The sequence below is a fragment of the Neurospora tetraspora genome, assembly GCF_033439725.1.
Source record: "Neurospora tetraspora strain CBS 560.94 chromosome Unknown B0H65scaffold_4, whole genome shotgun sequence".
NCBI lineage: Eukaryota > Fungi > Ascomycota > Sordariomycetes > Sordariales > Sordariaceae > Neurospora > Neurospora tetraspora.
Genome location: NW_026944386.1, coordinates 3,542,077 through 3,565,238, shown reverse-complemented (window position 1 = coordinate 3,565,238; position 23,162 = coordinate 3,542,077). Strand labels below are relative to the sequence as shown.

The window sequence follows — 23,162 nt, the reverse complement described above, 5'->3', positions numbered from 1 at the left end:
ATGGAGTTGAAAGTGCACGTCCGCTGAGGTTTCGCTGTTAGTGCCGGGTACCTGCTAAGCTGTTCAAGGTTGTTGTTGTTGTTGGAAGAGCCGAAGAGGGGAAAAGGGGGCTGTGCAAGCGGAGTTTTCTTGAGGTTTCTTTCTTGGGTTTTCCACTTGTATTAGAGACTTTTACTTTTAAGTTTGCGCCAACAGTCTGGAGAAATCTCCTCATCGATCGGGAGACGAATCTACACTACTAACCTGTTCCTATTGGCGTTGCTCAAATGACTACATCTTGTCTTGGATCATGACAGCAACCGGGGTTATGGTTCCCTTGTCTTGGTTGGGCTGTAGTCGTTGGACTTGTTAAGAGTCCTCTGACTACGCCCAACAGTGAAGGCTGAGCAAAATAGGAGGCAATCATAGCGGTGGGTTCAGTTAATAGGCTGGGATATGGATCGGGTTTTACAGGCTTTGATGAACTGAGGGAGTGGCTTTGTACTAGTTTTCAATCTTGCTCATATGAGAACAATGTCCATGGGGCTGGCTGGTAATGGAGATTTCACGTGTGCTGAATGATGGGAATCTTGACGAATTTCATTGCGAAGCCAAGTCTGAGCCTCATATCCCATGGGGGACGGGAGTTGTTGACAAGCGAAACCTGGAACCTCGTCAGCGTGCTGAGCATGGCGGCGCGGGCGGAAGATGAGGTTGAGATTGAGATTGGATGATATGAGATGTTAGTTAAATACAAGCGTTGTCACCGTGAATGACGGCCAACTCCAAGTATCCCCTAACACCTGTTAAATGGGAGCCCTCAATTGTGCCTCGTACCTTACCTGCAAACGGGGGAAATGCAGTGCACCGCACGCTACCTAGATATCCCATCAGATCCCCTAGCAAATGCGCCGCAAACGTGTTAGTGCACATTTCTCTTTAGTTGCGACGAATACTGATAGGCACGCCGGACGATCCGAACAAAAGTGCAGTGACCGTGTGTGTGCTCCCTCAGACCCTCACTCACCCACAACAGCGCGAAGATGGGGTTCGGTGCCGGATCCAGAGCAGGTGCCGTTGAGGCTGTGCAAAAATGAATCTCAACGAGACGGCGAGAGCCACCGACAACCACTGCTCTCCAAGCAGCTTACAGTGTTTGGAATCGCCGTTCGTAGGGCGTCTGAGTGGTCTGGGCGTCACAGTGGAGACTTTCCACTTTCCAGATCCAGGGCTGAGGCGTCTCGCTGAGTGTTGAGACTTTGAGGTTGTGATGGATGATGGCCAATCAAAACGTCATGAGGGTCATCTCTTTCTTACTACTTGGTTAGTAATGTACAGTTCCATTCGGATTTTGGCGGTGTTTGTTTAGTTATACGCTTTGTCTCACGTTTTGCCTCCCCAGTTTTCCAGCTTTCTCTTCCCGTCTCTGCATTTATCCGGCAACCGGGTACAAAGTATTGTATGGAGATTGATATCAAAACGTGAGGGTCAGGGCGGTGCATACAATTCAATACTGGTTTGTTTGTTAGTTTGGTTCTTCGGCTATAGGTTGAGCAGGGGGCATTTGGAGTTCTCATTGGCCTCAAATTGGTCTTCGTTTGCAGTGTCGGACAATGACCAGGGCTTAATACGCCACAGAAGCCTCTTTTTTATGCCTCTATCCGTCTCCTTCGAGCTCCCAAAGATTGGAAGATATAGGAGGGCAATCCCCTACGGCACCTGTCCGCTCGAAGCCCGAATGCTTTTCTACTTTCAATGGCTCGAGAGTGGAGATAGGCGTTTTTTGTACCAAACTAACAAACATACCAGGGGTATATTGTACAGCAGGTGGCGAGGAGGTCGCGGACGGATGTCCAGAACGGACAGACATCGTCTAGACGGCCCGGATCAAAGAAAAGACGAACTCGTAGGTAAAGCATCTCCAGGGGCTTGGCACAATTGGCAACTCTTTGGCGAACACATGTCACCACTCTGGAGAGACATGCTCAGCCATCCAACCAGCATCCATCGTCATCCATTCAACTCCATCTTCCAGGGCGGCTTTGCTGGCCTTGCCAGGTACCTACCCCGTCCGAGCCCCCTGTAGTCAAGCTCTCAAGGTACCTTCCCCCTGTACGGCGATTCCCCAGCGGGTGATCAATTCTCCACCACATTGCGCGCGCCTCTTCTGTTTCACCGCATTCAAACGACCCTGCCGAGCCTTGCGTGCCTGCATCTGCAACCTGGTCAGGACTCCGCTGTTATCGCCAACGACCATCCATCCTGTCCCTCCAACAACCTTCCGCTTTCGTTCAACAAGCTTCACTGCAATCAATATAAACACATCTCGGATACCCGTCCAACTCTCTCCTGCCTTTTCTCTCCAACAACTCGGAACCCATCCTACCATACTATCTCGAAGATAAGACCATCTCTGTGCGCCCAACTCGAGCACTGACTTGCCAAGTCCCCGCCGCTATTACATCAACAACTTCTAAACACCCACCACACAATCACAACCACCACAATGGAGCCCCAACAACAAGAAGTGACCAGCGAGCAGCAGCTCCAGCAGTCCCCAGATCTCCGCCCTGCTTCTCTCTCCCGCTCCTCTACCGGCCGCTCCTCGAGGCATGGCTCGTCTCTCAGCCTCGATCTCTCCAACCTTCCTCCCCTCAGCCAGCCCACGCCGCCTTCCAACACGCTAATCTTTACAAACATCAACTCGCTCGACGTCTTCTCCGCCGACAACCTCCAGACCATCCGCGATCTCATCAGCCAAACGGCACCCATCTTCGCCTGGTCGCCACTCAAGTCTTTCCGCCGCATCATCGTCACCTTCTTCGACGAGCAAGCCGCCATCGCCGTCCGCTCCGTCTGGGACGGTGAGGCCATCCTCGGCGAGCGCTGCCGCGTCTACTTTGGCCAGCCCACCCCCATCGACGTATCCGCCGCCGACAAGCACTTGGCCCTGCCCGACGCCGGCAAGCTCTTCTTCATCAGCCCGCCCCCGAGCCCTCCCCACGACTGGGAGCAGCGCATGGAGGATGCCCCCAACACCATGGTGCACGCCGAGGATCTCGCCGAGGCGCTCGCCAAGCTGAGGCACCACAACAACCCCAACGGCATTGACGCCGATGTCAAGGTCCCCGTTTCCCCGGCTTCCGATGGCGGCAGCAGCAGGCCCGGTGCCGGTGCCGGTGGTGACTTCAAGGAGAACGCGAGGAAGAACAGGAGTCGCAGCTCGACGCTCATCTTCCAGCCTGACAAGAATGTCAAGACTAGCAATGGCAAGGCCGGCCCGGCGGTCGACTTGCCTTGTGTCACTGTTGACGACATGACGGACGAGGCGGATGCCGATGGCGATATCGATATGAGCCCCGTGTCGGAATCTCCCAGGACGAAGCCCATCTTTGCCCATACCGCGAGGCCGCCTGTCGAGTTGATGCACGATGCTTGAGCGACGAACGAGCGAGCGACTCTTTTCTTTTCTTAACTCTCTTTTTCCACGACTCTAATATCATATTCTATCAATTGTTCTCACGCAAGGAAAGGATCAATCACATAATCGGATGTCAAGGTTGGCGGGCATGGGCGTTTAGGTGTTGGTGTTCCCGGATTACTGGACGAGCAACATATTTTCCACCATTACCAGCATTAGCACAAACTGGATGGGTAGAGGAAAGCAAGTCATGGGCATCGTCAAAGCATGTTTGCATATTTGTTCGGGGTAAACAAAAACTGGGTTTGCAATATTTATTCAGTCAGTCTGGAGCATAGGCTCATGGATAGAGAGCATATGATAGTATACAAATAAAGTAGTGTATATCAACTCTAGCATGCAAATATCTATGTTGTTTTGATAGTGACATGACAGGTGTGAATGGTAGACAACCGACTATGGCTCGAGCCATCTCGTCCACCTTTCGTTGGTATACTTCTGTAAATTCATCACAGTCCCTCCGATATCATGATTATTGACCCGAGTTTTGACAACGCCTTTAACTCCCAATGCATTCCAAAACCCAGCAATACGCCAACCCAAAGGTCTTCAGCCTAAACCATCATCGACGAAACAAAGGCATCGTCCCAAATAACAACCCCCTAACTCCAATCCAGACCAGACAGCCGACAACTGTACTCGCAACCAAAAACGTCTTCAGACTCCTGAACTCCGAGCCACCATTCCTGCTAACAATCCATTCCCACCAACCCTTCCTTCTCAACCTCCCCTTCCCCTTCCCATCTCCTTCTTCTTCATCCTCCTCACCCCTCTCAGAACCCGTATACTTCCCCCTTTCCGGCACCCACTCAAACCCAAACTCCGCCTCCTTCCCCCCAGCCATCTCAACGACCACATTCCTCATCAGCCTTCTCACCCTCTTGTATCGTTCCTGTGTTTGTCCAGCAGTAACCCCACCCTCTTCATCATTCTTTTCGTTGCTGTCCCACGGAGGAACCCAACGCAACAACAAATAATGCATCTGCCGCAGATAACAAAATACCATAAAGAACGAACACTGACTGCCTACCAACATTTTATAAAAAACCGGCGGCTTGGGGATTTTTAAAGTCTGACATAGGCTGGAGCCATTTAACCAGTACGCTTGCGCCCTGAGAAAGGACGCGGAGCTGCGCAGCGGTGGCTGGTTCGCCAGCGCGGCGATGATGTTGTTGGCCAGAACAGCTGACGTCTCGCTGGGGTCGCTGAGTTCCGAGAGCATGATTGACTCGATCACCATCTTAGCTTCCTGAGCGCTTCCGAAAGGCGTGATTTTTCTTTGGGTACTATGACCATCGGAGGACGAAGAAGGGATGGTGATGGTGATGGTGTCCGGTACACCAATAAGATAAGCCACGTACCGCCACAGCGCCAGATAATCTTTTATTTCTTGAGAAGTCAAAAAGATGCCTTGTCTCGGTAAACCCATCCAGATGAGGGCCGAGGAAAAAGAGGCGATGGTGCCGATGCTGTCTAAATCATTAATCGGCACTCCGAGCTTCTCAGCATCATAGTATCCTCCTCCCCGTCCATCCTCCTTCTTCTTCTTACTCAACCCCAAAATCCGCCTCCTCACCATGCCATGCAAAAACCTCACCCTCACCGTACTCCTCCACCCCCTCCCACCAGGAGGCTTCATCGACTCCACTCCCTCCGTGACATCCAGAATATGCTGAAACGTCTCCAGCAGTCTTCTTCTCGCGACTCTCGTCCCGAACCCACCCGTTCTCGCTAGGGTTTCGACTACACGGGCTGAAGCCATCCCCCCTAAGAGGGAATGGAAGGTTAACGAGGTGATGGCGGGCCCGGCGTATCGGTAGAACACGGCTTGGCCGCGCGCGATTTGCGGGTAGGAGACCCAGGGCGGGACGGTGGTTAGTTGTGTCCAGAGACGGGAGAGAGAGGGGGAGGAGGAGGGGTGGTGGTAGTGGTGGTGCTGGAGGAGGTGGAGGAAGTCGGTTTGGTGGAGGGGGCAGCAGGCATTATTGCTGCCGTTGGTGTTGCTAGTGGTGTTGGTGTTGGGATGGGAAGAAGGTCTAGAGGAGGGGGAGGAAGAGGAGGAGCAGGAGGAGCAGGAGGAGGAGGAGGAGGAGGAGGAAGAAGAGGAGGAAGAAGAAGAAGAAGAAGAAGAAGAAGAAGAAGAAGAAGAAGAAGAAGAAGAAGAAGAAGAAGAAGGAAGGGAGGAAGAGGATGTTAGGCCGAGTTTGTCGAATTCGTCGAGACAGTCGTTGGTTAGTTTGTCGTAGGAGAGGGTGAGAGGGTGGAGGTCGGTGGCTGTGAGGTGGGAAGGGGTCCAGTCGAAGGTGTAGCCCCAAACGTCTTTGCGGTTGGGGTTGGGGTTGCTGGGGGACATGGTTGAGTGGCTTTTGTGGTGCTTTTGAATATTTGAAGCGTTGAACAATGGACTCAAGTCGTCATGACTTATAGAGGAGGCGTTTTCCACTTGAAAGCTTGACTAGGCGAATTTGCCTGTCTCTGTAATATTGAAAGAAACGTGAGAAATTAGGCGAAATCTGGTTGCTTTGGCCTTATTGGAACGGGCATAACAGGATACCAATTACCAAGAAATGGTTCTCGGCGATGTCTTCACTGTCAATGACCGGGATTGCGATGTCCCCGTCGATGTAGGGTAGAAGAGCCGGAGTAGAATACGTTGTCTTTGGTAACTACTTGGCCTGTCAACCGGTAACTGTGACTCGTACTATGTAGATGTAGATGTTTATGTGCCATGGACACCAGTGGCATTCGCCACAAGTCCCAGTTGAAGACACCATGATGGTTGAGGGAATCATTGATGGTATCTTCCCCACATTTTGGTCATCGTAGGGGAAGACATCCCGGCATGGCCCGAGGCCAAATGCTGTCCACGGTCCTCTTGTGTCGTGGTGACAAGTTAAAACTATCAACATGAAATTGAAGAGTGTCAGCAATCCTGGTCGTAGATGATCACGATAGCTTCAAGTTTGAGGTTACACAATATAAACAATGCAAGGGGCTCAAATGCAACATTTGACGCAGTCGAAAGGGCATCCGATAAGCGCGAGACGTTATCGATAAGACTTATACCAGATAAGCAAAGTGGGCCCGGTGGAGGGCGGCTGCGCGACGGGGCGGCTGCTGGGGAGACCGATGCACGCTAACAAAATGCCCCATAAGGTTGAGTTTCAGTGGGCAGGCAAGGCCTCTGGCGTCCAAGGACCCTGGGGAAATTTTTCGAAACCGCTAACGTCGATATCTTATCGTGGTCGCGATCATTAAGATTTCCATCGAGAATTCCAGAACCGCAACAATTGAAGCCATCGCGCTCACCTCAGGCTCCTCTCCCACCGAGTCGCCTCCATCTTGATTCCCCAGCAGTTATCTCTCTCATCTCTTCACTATTCCTGCCCGTCATATCACAATGAGTTGCTCTTGCAACACCGCCGCGCTGCGGATCTTCGTCCGAAACGTCGCCAACATCCAAGTACCCTCATCTCAACAAGTCACCCCAAGAGCGCTTTCCGGCATTCACAGGTCAAGGACTACATCTCTACCTTTCCATACACGATCTCTACACACAACACGCGCTGCCCGAACCGACTCCACAGAGGCTGTCTCCGAGGAGGCAAACCAGGCTGAGCCGCCAACGACCACAGAGAAACCGAAAGCCCCGAAACTGCTCTTCAGAAAAACCAATGCTCCTGCCAACCCTAACTGGATGGGAGAGCAGCCTCCAAGACGCCGAGACTTCAACCCTCGAGAGTTTAGAAAGGTCAAGCGAAGCGATGAAGCGCCCACAACCCAAGAAGAAGGAGACAACGCGGAGTCTACAAAGAAGAAGATCAGGTGGAGAGATCTACCAGAAGAGGAAAGGAGAGAACTCTACGCCAAAGCCGGCAAAGAGATGCCCGACGAGGCCGAGAGGCAAGCGCGGAAGCAAGAGCGGCAGCAACAAAAGCTGAGGGAGTCACTCGAGGAGCCCAAAAAGTACAACCCGTCCAACCCCAAGCGCGGGGACTGGCAGCACCAGAAGAACGCTCTGAAGGAAAAGTTCCCTGAGGGTTGGAAGCCGCTCAAGAAGCTATCCCCAGACGCGCTGGAGGGCATCCGGGCGCTGCACAAGCAGTTTCCGGAGGAGTACACGACCGAGGTGCTGTCCAACAAGTTCCAGGTGTCGCCCGAGGCGATCCGCAGGATCCTCAGGAGCAAGTGGCGGCCGGACCCGGACGAGGAGATTGAGCGCCAGGAGAGGTGGTTCAAGCGCGGCACGCAGATCTGGCAGAGGTATGCTGAGCTGGGCGTGAAGCCGCCCAAGAAGTGGCGAGAGCAGGGGATCAGACCGAATAAATACTGGAAGGAAGGGGAGGAGAAGACGTTTAAGGATCGCCAGATTGCGAATGTCAAGCTTCATCGGAGCTTGTTGTGAGAAGGAGAGTCATTCATTTTTACAGTCCAAGTAAGAATGAAAGACTTGCATGGCTTTGGCGGCGTGGCATTCAGCAGGCAAGCAAGCAATCATATCACCGCTCAACACCTAAATCACGGCCGACTGTATTAATAGCAAAAGAAAACTGTTTCCAATCATGATCTGATATTATGGCAGATCATAATCACGGGACAACACTTGATCACCCACTGCACAAGAAGGAAGCTAAGCTACTATCCATCCATCTTTGAGGAACCTGCCAATCCCACTGGAGATAGCTACATATGGAAGTGATGATGACGAATGCGGCTCGTCCAACCACGTGGTTAGGACGTGAGAGGAACAACTTACAGACACACACCGAACCTTTCTAGTGTACACTAGCGGTCAAATCATTTGTGCTGGAAATAGAAGCTGGTCGGATCCCATCGGCGCCGCGGCGGAGGGGACGGGAGTGGTCAGGCTGGATGGAGTAGGTACATAGTCCATCCACATGCTCAGTCAGACGGAAGTCGGACATTCCGACTTGCGACGATGAAGATACATACCTTCTAGTCATGGCTTCTTCGGAACTACTATCTTGGGCAACCGATAACCGTCTGTGCGAGAGCTGGATAGCTGGATCCAACGATGCGACGACGACGATGCCGCGGAAAACAAGCGATCCGGTACTATTTTCGCCATTACCTAACTTCCATGAATCCCATATCATTTTTCGGATCGTCCGTTAAAAGCCAACGCACGTAAACGTGCATGCCAAATCCCTACCCGATGTGTCAATGTCAAACCCCCATCCCATGGCGGCGTTTTCATGGTGGCTTTTCCATTCTCTGGCATCGGCCCGTACGTACGTACGCAGGGCTCAAGTCAAGTCAAGTCAAATGCGAATGCAGAAAGGAGGACATGGACGTGGAATGAAGATCTGGGAAATTGATGGCTCAATCGTTCGACATTTGACACCGTGGATTGTTTTTGTGTACGGATCTCTCTGTCTGCTTATGTGGGAGTGTGGATTTCAGCCCCAGCCGAAGCTGTAGGTAGGGTTCATCGTCAGTCAACGTATGTTGGTGGTGTTGGTGGTGGTGGTGTGGTTGTCTCTCGGCTCGGCTTGTCTCTCCGAAGGTCTCGCCCCCCGCCGTGCCCGTGCCCAGAGAACTGGAGGTAACTAACACAAGGCCTAGACAGCACGTTTTTTTCTTGTTCTTGTTCTTCTGTGATGCCAAATTTGGAAACTTCCACTTCTTCTTCTTCTTCTCCTGGCGGTGGCGGGCTAACGTAAGAATACCCTGTTCCTGTTCACATAGGTAGGTATTTTTAAGCACGGGGTACCTAGAACTGGTGTATCGATGACTGATGATGCCCTCATGACCATACGATCCTATTTACCTCGGAAGAAAAACAGCAAAAAGGAAAAGCCTCGGTCGACTTTAGACCGGCCATGTGGGGACGTACTGGGGAAAGGAAAAATCGATGCGACAGTTTCACGTTTGCCGGATTCAAGGAGAAGATGAGCGTTTATAACGTCGACTCGCGTGAGGAGAATGCCCGTGGTAAAAGACGATCCTCATCCACACGCAGCGTCAGCGGGAAACATGTGGGAGGGCATGGCATTCCACTGCAGTTGTCTTTCTCTGAAGCTGTTTGGCGGCGGCGGCGGGAACTGAGTGAGAGAGGACGGACTCAGCTGCGGCGCCTATCAGTTCGAAGATCCAATCGATAAACAGGAAACTGATGGGACTCGATGTTCTCGATGGTCCGCCCATCATCCAAGCCACCTACCGAGTTCGGCCAAGTGCGGTTTCTATGTATAAAATAAGAATTAGACGCGATGTGACTTGTGTGCCCGCATAGCGTCTGCATCCCAGAATCTGTGGCTATGATTGGTCAGTGTGGGCGCTTGCGCCTGCACCATACAGGCATCGACAGGGGAGCAGGGGAGGTGATGGACTGTGTTGGACTGTGGTGGATGGCGTGGTGGTGAAGAGGGTTTTGACGGAAACCAACCAACCAACCAACCACAGAGTTTTGTCCGTCTGCGTTCACAGTGGTGTCACCATCCTTTGCGTTCCCTTTTTCTGTTTTTTTTTCTTTCCCTATCCTTGTCGTCGTCACCGAGGAACGTTGGAACAGAGGGGAAACAGAGGGGAGAAGTACTGAGGAGGGGGCGAGGGGCTTTTCTTGTGACTTGTGAGCTTGCCCTACCACAGCACAGGACTGATCGATACAGATGAGGTTCACCATCTCCTCCTAGACTTCCCGTCGGGGGCTGCATGTGGATAGGATGGCCTCGGTTCAGAGTGTTGTTGGGCGGGTGTTGTGTGTGAGGAGCATGGGAGGAGCATGGCTCATGGCGCTTCCAGCCCTCTCTTCCTCTTTCATACCGCTTCTACTCAGTCGTAAGAGATTTACCAAAGGCGCTAGCTAGGAAAATGGGATAACCCTATTGGATCGATGCCTCATATGCACTAAAGCCGCCTTGCATATGCAGCTTCTCTCACCAAAACTGCCAGGTTTAGTAAATCTCTTACGACTGGGTAAAAGCGGTACTACACTCCAAGAAACCTATACTCATCTATCACCAACTGGCAACGACTGGTCTCCCGTCCGTCAATAGTTGCCCTCCCTGATCCGCCAGCCCTCCCGCCCACACTACTTGCCGCCGCCGCCGCCAGCACGCATCCGTGCTACATAGTGATACTATCCGGCACACCTGAAGGATCTGCTGCTCGTTGGGCCCATCATATCACATCATTTAATATACTACTACCGTTCTATATAGCCGCCCGTGTCCCCCTCGGCATCCCCCCTCCCCTACGTACGGTTTTTTTTTTTTTTTTTTTTTTTTTTTTTTCATTTTTCTCTGTTGTTTCTCGCTTCTTTGGTTCTAGATTCCTCAAAGAGGGTCTCCAGCCTGCCAGTTGCTCAGTGGGTGGGCTTTGACGACTCTCTTGAAAAACCTTCATTGCAAACTGTTATAATCAACAAGAGAAAGAGAAGCAAGCACGGGAACTGGAACGAACCGAGTGAGAACCAACCCGACATTCTGGAAATGTCGACTCATCAATCCCAGCCCAGCAGCCCGCCCAAGAGGCCAAGGCTTTCCCTTCAGATCAAGACCTTCAATGGTTCGAGTGTCAGGACATCCAGGACGCTGGCCGCCGCCGTGGACGTCAAGTCTCCTACAGCCTTCAACACACTGTCCAATGTTTACGCCACCGCTGTGGATAGGTCGACGCCAATCCAGGAGCATGCCCCGGCAACAGCGCTATCGGGGGGGAGGCCGATGCTGCGCCTCCAAACCCAGGCTGGCCAAGATGGCGGAGCAGCAGCAGTATCCAAGGACCGTCGACTACAAACTCCTTATTTGGGCCCATATCTCGACACTCCCCTCACGGCGCAACCAATGTCACCTGCCATTGCAACAGCACAAAGCCAGATGATGTTTCCTAGTGCCATGACGGCGACACCACCACTATCCGCCCAGCCGCAAGACCAGAACGGCCCTCGCGTGTTTACCTTTGAGTCCAACAACAACAACAACAACAACAACAACAACAACAACAACAACAACAACAACAACAACAACAACAATAACAACAACATGGCGTCACTTAGCCTCAATACTACCACCTCACAAGCATCAGAGATGCCTTCTTGTTCAGAAACGCCCAGGAGGCGAACCACCTTCCCATCCAACGTCAAGCTCCCCTACACCCACCCGCGTTCCCTCCGCAGCATCCTCCGCAACAGCCCCCTCGCGCCCCTGACCTGCCAATCCCCCAACTCGTCCAGGCGCCAATCGCTCCGGCTCCAGGAAAAGGCCGCTCGGCGGGTGGCTTACAACAGTCCGCTGTGCGAGACCATCACCACGAGCAAGTACACCAAGTCGCACGTGGACCTGCTAGCCGAAGACTCCGGGACACCTACCACGCCCACGGCTAAATCCGTCCCATCATCCTCATCATCATCATGCTCTTCATCTTCAGACGGCGAAGAACTGCTAGACCAAACCATGGCCTACACCGGCAACGAAACCCGCGACGGGGGCCAGACTCCGGGGCCCTATGAGGAGATGCGCAGGCGCATGGCGGGCATGCACGCGTCGACGCCCATCTCGCTTTCGCCGACGAGTGGGGGGATACGCAAGCAGCAGCGCGGCGGTGGTACCGGGAAAAAGAGGGAGAAGAAGCGGAGGTGGGTGTGGACGATCGGGAAGGACGCCGAGGACGCGGAGCTGGAGGAGTGCGGGAGCCCGGTGGTGCCCTGGACGGCAGTGAGGCCGGAACTCTCGAACGCGGTAGTAGCCGAAAAAAAGGAAGCCATGGTGGGCGTGCCGGTGTTGGCGGTGCCGATGCCGCCGAAGGGGGGCAGGGCGAGGACGAGGGCGCAGACGCAGCAGGCGCAGTCTTGGGGTCAGGGGCAGGGGCAGGGACAAACTGTTGTTGCTGGGGTTGTTGCTGGGAACAAAGCTGCTGCGGCTGTGGCATTGCAAATACCCAGGTTGCCGGTGCCGGTACCGGGGCCGACTAGTACTAGGAGGCTAAGGCCTGCTTTGAGCTTGCCTTCCATGTCTTTACCTGTTTTGCCTGCTGCGCCCGTGGCTACTGCTCCAGCACTGCCCGTGGTGCAACAACAACAACAGCAGCAACAGCAACAGCAAACACAAACACAACAACAATCACCACCCCAGCAACATAGTCAGCAACCTGAGCCCCTCCAGCAGCAGTCCCGCGCCACACTCACCCCCGAACCCACCCTCCCACACATAGAACCCCAAACCCCCAGCATGGAGTCCGTCACCAGCATGACCAGCATCATGTCCCAAGCCGAGTCTTTGTTGTCCGAGGACTCCGTCTTCGACAGCTCGTCCGTCTACAACGGGGACGTGGAGATGTCAGATGCTAGCAGCGTTTATGATGACTCTGCTGGTGATAACGAGTCTTCGTTTGGCGGTGCGGATGGGGAAGATGGGGACAGTAACAACGTCTACAGGAACTATTTGAAGGTTAATGGAAACAACTTTTCCTTCAATGGGAGTATTGGGAATAGTAAAGGAGCAAGTGGTGATCAGCCATGTCACTCGTCGGATATGGATACGGATATGGATATGGATACGCCTACGGTTGGGGGGAGGCCGGGGTATGCGGTGGAGAGGTTGGGGTTGGGGATTTGTTAGTTGGATAGACGGAGCATGGATGCGATATGGGTTTGGATATGGATATGCATATGGGAGGTTTAGCTACTGCTTACTTGGTTGTTATTATGTTTTGGGTTTAAGTGTAAAAGGGTATGGATATGGTTATGGTTATGGACATGGACATGAACGTGTGATGATGGATATGAACTGGCTGGATCAGAGATGGATCCCTTTTGGGGATATGAAGGCGTAAATCAAACAAACCATTTTCACATACATACACACAAAACCTCCGTCTCTTCAACAATTATGCCGTGATTCCTTCTTCGCTTTCATCTTCTCATCACTGTGTGTACCCTCTTGGCCGACATGCTACCTACTAGCGCCATTGGTCTCCTAATCCATCGATATCTCCACGTTGCATTGGATGTTGACATGCAGATAGCTTCTTCACACGTGGAATGCCAACATGGGGAGCATGGGGAGACTGGGAGTACACAAAGACGTATGCCTACCTCTAGGCATATCAGACGGGCCAATCATAACATCAACACCCCAACCAACAAGCCGTGAGACGGAGAGGGAGGGGGAGTGTTGTTAGACATTTTCCCTGTCTTTCTTCTTTCCTTCTTTCAGTCTTTGCTCCGAAGCACAGCATATTGTAGTATCCGCAAATAACTTCCTACGTGTGGTCAACCTGTCAATAACAAGCTGCCAACGTCATCCCGCAAAGTTCCAGACCAACAAACGACAACACCGAGAACGGAAAAGGTAAAAGACGGAACTTGACGGCGGGGACGAGACGGAGTGAACCGTTGGAAGTGGACGGGTCCCTCCTTCATGTGCTCGCATTCGTTCAGTGGAGATGATAGCCAAGACAGCCGCAGTGCTAGCCCGCTGTAGCTTGGCAGTTGACGTTATGGGATGAGCTGCGACAATGACGTCATGGCTTTACATCTTCCCAAGACCAAGACACACAACATCACAACTTGAACCTCTTCGACAACCACCATGGGTATCACCAATTGAGGGGTTTCAGTTGCCATTGGAATGTCCATATACACATGGCAGCATCTCTGATTGATCTCTCAGTTGGGTGGTAATTGGGTTCCATACCAAACTCTCCAAGTCTTGGGAAGGTGAGGAGTCTCGACAGAGATGATGACAAGTCAAGCCATCTGGGATCTAGATTTCTTTCATGACCGCAATCGGATCGACTTCATATGTTTCGCTTCTTGCTTTTTCCCATTGGCCACTATTGGGGCTTGGCTGAGGCAGAGCACAGTCTCCTAGGAGAGCTATCAGAGAAAAATTATCAAAGTTGATACTGTACAACCCTCTTTATACTTGTTCTCCAATACTGCCCGGCCCCGGCCCCCCGTCAAGCTCCCCATCCACCCATCTTGCCCGTTCATCTCATGTCTCTGATTCCTGCTTGATTTTCCACAACCTAATAAGGTAGTGTAGGAATACTACTGCAGCTACCCTGGAAACCTGATGCGCCCACTACGTAACACCCTTACCACTTGCAGGGAGCTAGCTATAAATTGGACCATCCATCTTGATCTTCATGTTTGACGTCCCCTCGTTTCCAGTACCACAAGTACCGGTCCCATCCAGGTCTTGATACTCCGCTGCATCCCTACTCTATATCACCGCAACCTTATCTTTATTCCTTCTTAATTCTCAAACGGTGATTGTGGCCTATCAACAAGATCTGGAGGGGGTATATCAACTACTCGCCTCGACTTAATACAAATAGCAACATTTCAGTTATATGTGAAACCACCATCCAAAGGAGATTGATACAGGACAACAGTAAAGCATGGACGGCCCAGAAGCGCGGCACTATCCTGGGGGCCAACCCTACTCGGGCACCAACCGCATCCCCAACATCAAGCAGTTCGTCGAAAGTCTTGATAGGGACAAGAAGGAACGCGATGCCAAAGTCGAGGCCGACTTGCGCCAGAATGGCCAAAACGGCGAGCTTCAGGCCCACGTCCCGACAGAAAAACCCGGCAAGAACCGCCGCACCGTCAAGGACCCAATAACGGGAAAGGATGTCGAGATCGAGGACATCGATAGCAAGCAGATGAAGACGGCCAAGGACCCAATGGTATGTCTGTTTATATTCACCTACAGTACTAAAGAAGAAGCGCAAACTAACCGGCCTTTTCCTTTTCAGTTGACTGTTCCCAACGCAAACCTCGGAAAGGAAACCACCGTCCAAACCAAAGCCTCCCAGTCCGGCGAGGAATACCGCGAAGCCCAAGATGTCACCGCGCCTCCTGATCCCATCGCCAATGGCTCTACCAGCGACGTGCCCATCCACGGCGAAAAGACCAACGTGCTCTTCCACCCCACCCCTTCCATCACCTTCGAGCCCATGTTCGAGTCCATCGAGGCCCGCGCCAACGTCCTCTGCGCATTCGTCTTCATCGCTATCGTCTTTATTGGAAAGGTGCTGGGCGGCAGCCTCTGGGGCTTGTTTCCCCTCGGCATGTGCGTCGCCAGCGGCGTCTTCTTGTGGGCCAAGGACCTTATCCGTCAGGGGCGGGACATGGAATGGTCGAGCGAGCAGAAGCGCGGCGAAACCGCCGTGGTCAACCTAATTCCCGAAAGTGTCGAGTGGCTGAACACTGCCGTTGGGCTGATCTGGGGCCTCATTAACCCGGAGATGTTTGCTGCCGTTGCCGATACCCTCGAGGATATCATGCAGGCCAGTGTTCCCGGAGTCATTGAGAACGTCAAGGTCAACGACATCAACCAGGGCAGCAACCCGCTCCGCATTCTCAGCTTGAGAGCCCTGCCCGATAGTCACGTCCAGGATATGAAGGCTGAGATTCGCAAGGAGGACGAGAAGAGCAAGGACCCCCAGGAACTGGCGGCTGAGGAAGAGGGTGGTGACTTTTACAACCTCGAGGCTACTGTTGCTTATCATTCTCTGCCTTCTACCGGAGATGTCTCCTCCAAGGCCAAGAACATGGGCATGCAGTTGGTCTTCTATCTCGGTCTCAAGGGCTTCTTTGGAGTCCCCTTCCCCGTCTGGGTCGAGCTCAACGGCCTTGTCGCTACTTGCAGACTCAGAATTGCCATGGCTCCTGATCCGCCATTCATCAAGACGCTCAGCTTCACCCTCATGGGCCTGCCTAAGGTCGAGGCCAGCTGCGTTCCCGTCATGCAAAAGGGAGCAAACATTCTTAACCTACCTGTCATCTCCAACTTTGTCAACTGGGCCATCGCAACTGCCGCTGGCATGTACGTTGCGCCCAAGTCTATGACATTGGACATTGGAAAGATGCTTCAGGGAGACACCATCAAGAAGGAGACCCAGGCCCTTGGTGTCCTCTTCATTCGCATTCACAAAGCTACTGGTCTGAGCAAGCAAGACCGCCGCGGAAGCCAGGGCGGCGGTTCCGACCCTTACATTTGCGTCTCCTTCTCCAAGTTCGGCAAGCCGCAATACTGCACTCGTGTCATCCAGGACGACCTCAACCCCGTCTTCTCCGAGACTTGCGCCTTGCTCGTCACCCCCGATATCATTAAGGCTGATGAGCAGCTCTCGCTCGAGCTCTGGGACAGCGATCGCAGCTCCGCCGATGATGTCGTCGGCAAGGTTGAGCTGAGCATCCAGAAGCTGATCCAGCACCCCGGCAAGATGTTCCCCCAGACTTCCAAGCTCAGAGGTGTCAAGGCTGGCAGCTCCATGCCTGGCGAGCTTCACTGGGAGGTTGGCTTCTTTGGCAAGACCCAGTTCAGGAAGGCTCTCAGGACGGATGGCAAGGATCACAAGCTGCCCAAGGAACTCCGCGACAAGCCTGAACTCCAGGATGACAAGGGCACTCTTGAGAACACGGAGGAAGATGCCGTTGTCCATACTCCTCCTGACCCGTTGTGGCCTAGCGGTGTTCTGAGTGTTATTGTCCACCAGATTGTCAACCTAGAGCTCGAGAACGTCAAGGGATCCAACGGTAAGAGGAAGGGCAAGGAATACGAGCCCGCCAGACCAGACGCTGGCGAGCTCAAGGAAGAATCGGGCGGTAAGCTGCCTAGCTCGTACTGCACCATCCTCATCAACGACGAGCTCGTCTACAAGACCCGCACCAAGGTCGTCTCCTCTAAGCCCATTTTCGAAGCCGGTACCGAGCGGTTCATCCGCGACTGGCGCTCGTCCATCGTGACCGTCACCGTGCGCGACTCGCGCAACCGCCAGCACGACCCCATCATCGGCGTCGTCCCGCTCAAGCTCTCGGACGTCTTCCAGACCGCCAGCCAGAGCACGCGCTGGTACCCTCTGGACGGCGGCATCGGCTTCGGCCGCATCCGTATTTCCCTCCTCTTCCGCTCCGTCGAGCTCAAGCTGCCCCCTCCGCAGCTCGGCTTCGGCGAGATCGGCACCTTCGAGTTCACCTCGGACAGCATCACCACCTCGGGCTTCGCGCCCACGGACAAGATGAAGATCAAGTTGCGCACCGGCGGCTCGTCGGCCAAGGTGCCTGGCGACGTGTGTTCGTTCACACCCGATGGCCAATCCGGTATCACGTGGGACATTTCCGGCGACGTCGCCCGCAACAAGCATTCCAAGAAGATCCGCCTGCCCGTGCGCTACCGGTACCGCTCGCCCGTCTTCTTCGAGTTCCACCGCTCCGGCAAGCGCAACACGGACACCTTCGCCGCCTTCTGGCTGCAGGATCTGGTGGACAATGAGGAGAAGGACTTCGACATCCCCATCTGGCGCTGTAACAACGGCATGCGGCTGTCGCAGAATTACATCACCGAGGAGAATTATAGGTCTGTTCCCGACATGCAGATGGAGGAGCTGGGACGGCTCCGGTTCAGGGGCCGGTTCAAACCCGGAACGGATCGCGACCATCTCAAGTTCGTCAGCGATAATGATTCGCGGGAGACGATTGAGAGCTGGGAGGCGTGCTTCGCCGAGGGCGTCAGGGCTGAGCATGTCGCGAGCGAGGTGCCTCCCATCGTGCAGAGACTGCATGAGGAGAGCTTGACGGAGGGGAGGGATGTGCTCAAGAAGGCGAGGGAGGAGGATAAGAGGAAGTGGTTAGCCAAGGACGGGACGGATTGGTCCGGGGCGTTTGGTCAGGATCCGGAGGAGCTGTTGGCGGAGCAGAACAGGAGGCGGAGGAGGAGCAGGGCGGCGAGTGGAGGGAGTAATAATAGCGAGGGGAGGAGTACGGAGTATGAGGAGAGCAGTGATGACGAGTCTCATGACAGCCAGCATGCAAATGGGAATGCCGATATCATCGGCAACGGAGGGTCAGCGGTTGATGACGACGATTCGAATCCCGACTTGGGTATTGCTGATGGGGACAATGAGCGACCGATGAACGATAATGCGGGGGGAGAGGATGCTGCTCATGGCGGGATGAACTCAGGGCTGAATGCCGGTAACGGCTCGTCGGCTGGTGAGCATCCCAACGCCAACGGGTCGTCGTCCATGGTGGGGAGACAGTCGATGGATAGCCAGGCTACTACCTCGGCTGGACGGTCGGTCAAGTCGGCTACGGGCTCGAGCAGCAAGAATCCCATCAAGCAGTTTAAGGAGTATAGGAGCCGCAGTCGGGATTTGCATCGTCAGCATCGGGGGTTGATGCAATGGTGAGTCATTCTCGTTCTTTTCCTTCCCCCCAGGACTTTCTTGATCAGGAGTATACTAACAGGTCGAAAAAAAGGAAACCAATGCGCAACGTCCAATTCGCCAAGGATGAGGCCCTGTTCGCCGCTCGCAGGCTCAAGAAGGTTGGAAGCCTGAGTGGACGGACGCCGGATGTCGAGACCGAGGTTTGAAGCTAACCTGGGATTCCTTTGTTGTACCATTGACAGGTCGGCGGTGGTGGAAGGTTACTTTTTGACCATTCTTCGCAACGATTTGATGATAGAAACATGGGAGGGTATAGGATTTGGAAGGAAGGGGAGAGTCTTTGAATGCTTTTTGAGTCTGTTGATGGGTGACGATCAGCAGTATGGTACGATAGGTAGCAGGTGATGACCGGTACTGGCTGGCTGGCGATGAGTTATGAGTTCCTTTTCTTCCTTTCCTTTCTTCTTTTGTTTCTCGCGTTTTGATGAAGGCTTCTTTTTAGTGGGATGGGTTGTTGAAAAGTTTCGGAGCAGCCTGTACGTTACGATTGTTAATTTGATACCTCTTTATATCCAAGACGATGTTGATCTTTCGTGTATGTTGGTGATATGCCGAGAAGAAAAAAAGGGGAAAGTAAACAAACGGCCCTCTACTGTGTAGGCAGGAAATTCATCCCCACCGCAGTCGGCCGGTACCGCTAGGTGCCCGCTCCCACCCGCTGCCAAATAAAAGGTTACCTCTATAGTGGACCCCTATAATCATTTACAGTGACTAAGCTACCCCTCATCGATGTCACTCGACGTTGTCGCCGGCGTCAATCACTGGAGCCCCTCTCCCCACCTTATCTCGATATTATTGCCGTCGAGAACATCTCGGCGCATCAGATCGGGTCTTGGTGTTGTGACTCTTTTTTTCTTCTTCCATTGAAGTTTCGTCTGTTTCTCTTTGAACCATCTTCTTTTCCTCCTTCTAGTTCCTTTCATAAAACCAATATACCCAGAGTAAAGAAAACAACAGCATGTCGCACACGCACTCCCACGACCATGGCGACGGCGGCCACCCCCACAGCCACTCCCACGACTTCAACTCCCAGAGCGGCTTCAACGCCCAGGAGCATGGCCACAGCCATGAGATCCTCGATGGCCCCGGTAGCTATCTGGGCCGCGAGATGCCCATCGTCGAGGGAAGGAACTGGGACGAGAGGGCTTTCACTATTGGTATTGGCGGGTATGTTTTGTTGTCTTTTTATCTTCCTAACTTCTTGCCTCCCCCCTCCCCCCTCCCCCCCTCCCCTTCAACCTTCCTTCCCTTCCCTTCCACCTTCCCTTTCGCTTTCCCGTATGTATACTGACACAGAATAAAAAAACAAACAGCCCCGTAGGCTCCGGCAAAACAGCCCTCATGCTCGCCCTCTGCCACGCCCTCCGCCTCTCCCACTCCCTCGCCGCCGTAACCAACGACATCTTCACGCGCGAAGACGCCGAGTTTCTCACCCGCCACAAGGCGCTTCCCCCCCAACGCATCCGCGCCATCGAAACAGGCGGATGCCCCCACGCCGCCGTGCGCGAGGACATCTCGGCCAACCTGGCGGCCCTCGAGGACCTGCACGCCCAATTCGACACGGACTTGTTGCTCATCGAGTCCGGCGGCGATAACTTGGCGGCGAACTACAGCCGGGAGTTGGCGGATTTTATTATTTACGTGATTGATGTCTCGGGGGGTGATAAGGTGCCGAGGAAAGGCGGGCCGGGGATCACGCAGAGCGATTTGTTGGTGGTTAATAAGACGGATTTGGCGGAGGCGGTGGGGGCGGACCTTGGGGTGATGGAGAGGGATGCGAGGAAGATGAGGGAGGGCGGGCCGACGGTGTTTGCGCAGGTTAAGAAGGGGGTGGGCGTGGAGCATATTGTTGGATTGATGCTGAGTGCGTGGAGGGCGAGTGGGGCGGAGGAGAACAGGAGGAGGAAGGGGGGGCCGAGGGCTACGGAGGGGTTGGAGGAGTTGGAGAAGTAGGCTTCCGCTTGAAAAGAAGAAGGAGATGTCTTGAGGATTGGGTTGTAAGATTGGGTTGGTTTGGTTGTTTGGTTTGTGGGAGCAGGCGAAGCGTTTTGTTTGTGGGCTAGAAGCTCATGCTATGATATGGGTGGGAGACTATCAAGAGGTTGGGAAATGGTCGTCTCTTCGAGGCAGTACGTTTTGGATACCGTACATAACAAGAGCTCTCCCGACAGAGGAGAAGAAGTCATATATCATGGCCATGATCTTCCACATAAACGCATCAACTACACCTACCGTATCATACACTCGATCGTCTCTGCTACGTCCTGTCTACCTAAGCTCAACACCAAGCTTCTCCACCAAACCCTGCCTTACCCGCTCGTGGAAGTCGTTCGCCTCCTCGTTCGTCAGGGTCTTCTCCAAGCTCCTATAGTTGATTCTATAGCACATGCTCTTTCTTCCCGTCTTGGGATGGGTGAACTGGTCCTTCAGCTGGACGTCTTCCACCACATCACCGGCAACATCGCGCACCACCTCCATCAAGTCATTCTCGTGGAAGTCATGCACATTGGCCACGGCAGTGTTTCCACCCGCCGCGGACGTCGACCGCAGCCAGAAAGACACATCCTTCCAGCAAGCCGGATACTTGGAGAAGGGGACGAACCGCTTCAGCTTATCAAGGCCATCCTGCACACCAGTGAACTGGCTCAAGAAGCGCTCATCCTTGGACCAGAACAGACGGATGTCGGGGATCTGGAACAGAAGCATGGCAATGCGCTCGAGACCGATGCCGAACGCCCAGCCGAGCTGCTGCGGCTGGTCCGCATTGATGAACAGCTCCTGCTTGCAGACACCACAACCCAGCACCTCGAGCCAGTCACCCTGGTAGTACACCTCGAGTTCCCAAGAGGGGGACGTAAAAGGGAAGTAGGCTTCAACCCAGCGAACGCGCAGCGGCTCGTCGACGTAGTTGGGATCCTGGCGAGCGGCGGCCTGCTTGGCGCGGGTGAAGATCTCGACGACCATGAGCTCGAGCGAGCGCTTGAGGTGGGCGGCGACGGCCTCGGCCTCCTCGGGGGTATGGTGCTCGCTCTGCAGCGGGTTGCGCTCCGGGTGGTGCGGCGGGTTGGGGTCCTCGACCTTGACGTCGTGCGTGGGCAGCTTGGCCAGGTCGGCGTAGATGGCGGCCACGACGTCGCCGTTGGGAACCTTGGTGCGGTCCCACACGCGGGCGCCCTCCATCTGGTGGAAGACGGGGTAGTGGCTGCGGTCGACCTCGTCGCGGCGGTAGACGTCGGCGCTGATCAGGTAGCCGTCCGAGGCGCTGGCGCGGAAGGTATCGGCCTGGTGGGCAGAGGTGTGGGTGCGCAGGAGCGTGGTCTCGTTGATGTAGTAGGTGTCGGAGCGGGCGCGGCCGACGTGGTCGGGCGGGAAGCCGAGCGAGTCGAAGTTCTGGATGGTGCTGACGACGGGGTCGAACTCATTGTAGCGCTTGTAGGTAGCTGTCGGGAACTTGGACTCAATGATCTGGCGGGTGATGGCAACGGGGTGGTCTTTCTGGAGATGAAGCTTGCGGCCGGTGAGAGCGAGGACGGTCTGGGGGACGTTGTACCATTCGTCGGTGGTGTAGGTCTTGCCATTGACCTCGATGGTGGCCGGTCGCGAGCTGTTCGGGGTCGAAGGTGGGGGAGGGGAGCTAGCAGCACCACCTTTTTGTTTTGCGTTGTTTAGAGTCCGAGTTTGGTTAGAGCTTCTGGAAGCTAAGTAGACATAGTATGCTGACCTGCAGAGGAGGAATAAGATGCTACTCGGAGACAATGGCTGGGAGCTCTGGTCAAGCTCAGTCTGCCTCCAGCTTGTGCGCTGAGTCGCAAAAGCGAAGCCGTGGCAGAGGCCCTCACATGGGAGCGAGCCCCAATGCGAGGCACGACCCGCATGACATTGGCCGCGAGAACTCGTGGTCCAGCCATTGCAATGTGTAGGACGAGTCAAGTCGCGATCGCGATATCGAAAGTAAACAATTGGGTGGAGGGGAGGGACCTTGCTGGCCAGCCGACAAGCACAAAAATTGCCCAATGCTCAAAATTCCCTCCACGGCTACGATGCCCGGCCCGGAGATCTGCTAAACTTACAGGGGCCAATGGGGCTTGACAATTGACACATGGAAGGTGCCAAGCGTGACGTGTGGGGCCTTGTTCCAAAAAGTCCTGCACGATGACATCGTTTCCCCCCTCTGTCCTCGGTCCCCAAATTTTCACTTTCAGCTGTCTTTTCGGGTCAATGCTCGGTATTCTAGGGGCCGAAGAAGAAAAAAAACCACAACCGGAACCGCATGCCCTCAGGGCGTGTTCGGTAACCCAGTAAGAGCCTCAGTAAAGGGATTTCAGTAAATGGATTTATGGCGGGTGGCACGGACCAGACGTAAATGATCTCGTAAATTCGTGATACTGGTTTGGATTTCCAAAAGGTCTGAGGTGGCCAGCGTAACTAGTCTCGTAAATTCGCGATACTGGTTGGCATTTCCAGAGGGTCAGAGGTCCGGAAATGTTTCTCAGTAAAT

General features: G+C 54.0%; 7 protein-coding genes across 7 annotated transcripts; 5 read left to right on the top strand and 2 right to left on the bottom strand.

The window, feature by feature from the left end:
- The first annotated feature begins 2,275 nt into the window (after positions 1–2,275).
- On the top strand, positions 2,276–3,830 carry B0H65DRAFT_205288 (Calcipressin-domain-containing protein). Its single transcript, XM_062821863.1, has one exon. The coding sequence runs from the start codon at positions 2,486–2,488 to the stop codon at positions 3,416–3,418; it is 933 nt and encodes a 310-aa protein (XP_062682031.1). The 5' UTR covers positions 2,276–2,485; the 3' UTR covers positions 3,419–3,830.
- B0H65DRAFT_466579 (uncharacterized protein) lies at positions 3,796–5,609 on the bottom strand. The gene has a single exon (XM_062826861.1). It carries the CDS (start codon positions 5,220–5,222, stop codon positions 4,023–4,025), a length of 1,200 nt encoding a protein of 399 aa, XP_062682030.1. The 5' UTR covers positions 5,223–5,609; the 3' UTR covers positions 3,796–4,022.
- Positions 5,610–6,538: 929 nt separating this feature from the next.
- Positions 6,539–8,050, top strand: B0H65DRAFT_205270 (uncharacterized protein). The gene has a single exon (XM_062821862.1). The coding sequence runs from the start codon at positions 6,861–6,863 to the stop codon at positions 7,863–7,865; it is 1,005 nt and encodes a 334-aa protein (XP_062682029.1). The 5' UTR covers positions 6,539–6,860; the 3' UTR covers positions 7,866–8,050.
- Positions 8,051–10,723: 2,673 nt separating this feature from the next.
- B0H65DRAFT_494396 (uncharacterized protein) lies at positions 10,724–13,330 on the top strand. Its single transcript, XM_062827774.1, has one exon. The coding sequence runs from the start codon at positions 10,915–10,917 to the stop codon at positions 13,039–13,041; it is 2,127 nt and encodes a 708-aa protein (XP_062682028.1). The 5' UTR covers positions 10,724–10,914; the 3' UTR covers positions 13,042–13,330.
- Positions 13,331–14,827: 1,497 nt separating this feature from the next.
- On the top strand, positions 14,828–18,810 carry B0H65DRAFT_427293 (uncharacterized protein; the record flags this gene model as incomplete). Its single annotated transcript, XM_062824678.1, has 3 exons — positions 14,828–15,118; positions 15,188–18,621; positions 18,696–18,810. 3 exons carry the CDS (start codon positions 14,828–14,830, stop codon positions 18,808–18,810), a joined length of 3,840 nt encoding a protein of 1,279 aa, XP_062682027.1.
- A 747-nt stretch (positions 18,811–19,557) lies between these two features.
- On the top strand, positions 19,558–20,626 carry B0H65DRAFT_205210 (CobW/HypB/UreG, nucleotide-binding domain-containing protein). The gene is made up of 2 exons (XM_062821860.1): positions 19,558–19,831; positions 19,978–20,626. Exons 1-2 carry the CDS (start codon positions 19,623–19,625, stop codon positions 20,615–20,617), a joined length of 849 nt encoding a protein of 282 aa, XP_062682026.1. The 5' UTR covers positions 19,558–19,622; the 3' UTR covers positions 20,618–20,626.
- On the bottom strand, positions 20,627–22,723 carry B0H65DRAFT_205216 (phenylalanyl-tRNA synthetase mitochondrial precursor). The gene is made up of 2 exons (XM_062821861.1): positions 22,386–22,723; positions 20,627–22,311 (listed from the first exon to the last, which is right to left on the bottom strand). The coding sequence occupies exons 1-2, from the start codon at positions 22,570–22,572 to the stop codon at positions 20,933–20,935; spliced, it is 1,566 nt and encodes a 521-aa protein (XP_062682025.1). The 5' UTR covers positions 22,573–22,723; the 3' UTR covers positions 20,627–20,932.
- Between the last annotated feature and the right edge of the window lie 439 nt (positions 22,724–23,162).

Bases quoted from the DNA above. Each gene is read 5' to 3' on its own strand.
- B0H65DRAFT_205288 (XM_062821863.1), top strand. From the start codon at position 2,486: ATGGAGCCCCAACAACAAGAAGTGACCAGCGAGCAGCAGCTCCAGCAG.
- B0H65DRAFT_205270 (XM_062821862.1), top strand. From the start codon at position 6,861: ATGAGTTGCTCTTGCAACACCGCCGCGCTGCGGATCTTCGTCCGAAAC.
- B0H65DRAFT_494396 (XM_062827774.1), top strand. From the start codon at position 10,915: ATGTCGACTCATCAATCCCAGCCCAGCAGCCCGCCCAAGAGGCCAAGG.
- B0H65DRAFT_205216 (XM_062821861.1), bottom strand. From the start codon at position 22,572: ATGGCTGGACCACGAGTTCTCGCGGCCAATGTCATGCGGGTCGTGCCT. The intron at 22,312-22,385 runs GTCAGCATACTA...CAAAACAAAAAG, and splicing joins ATCTTATTCCTCCTCTGCAG to GTGGTGCTGCTAGCTCCCCT.
- B0H65DRAFT_466579 (XM_062826861.1), bottom strand. From the start codon at position 5,222: ATGGCTTCAGCCCGTGTAGTCGAAACCCTAGCGAGAACGGGTGGGTTC.
- B0H65DRAFT_205210 (XM_062821860.1), top strand. From the start codon at position 19,623: ATGTCGCACACGCACTCCCACGACCATGGCGACGGCGGCCACCCCCAC. The intron at 19,832-19,977 runs GTATGTTTTGTT...AAAAACAAACAG, and splicing joins TTCACTATTGGTATTGGCGG to CCCCGTAGGCTCCGGCAAAA.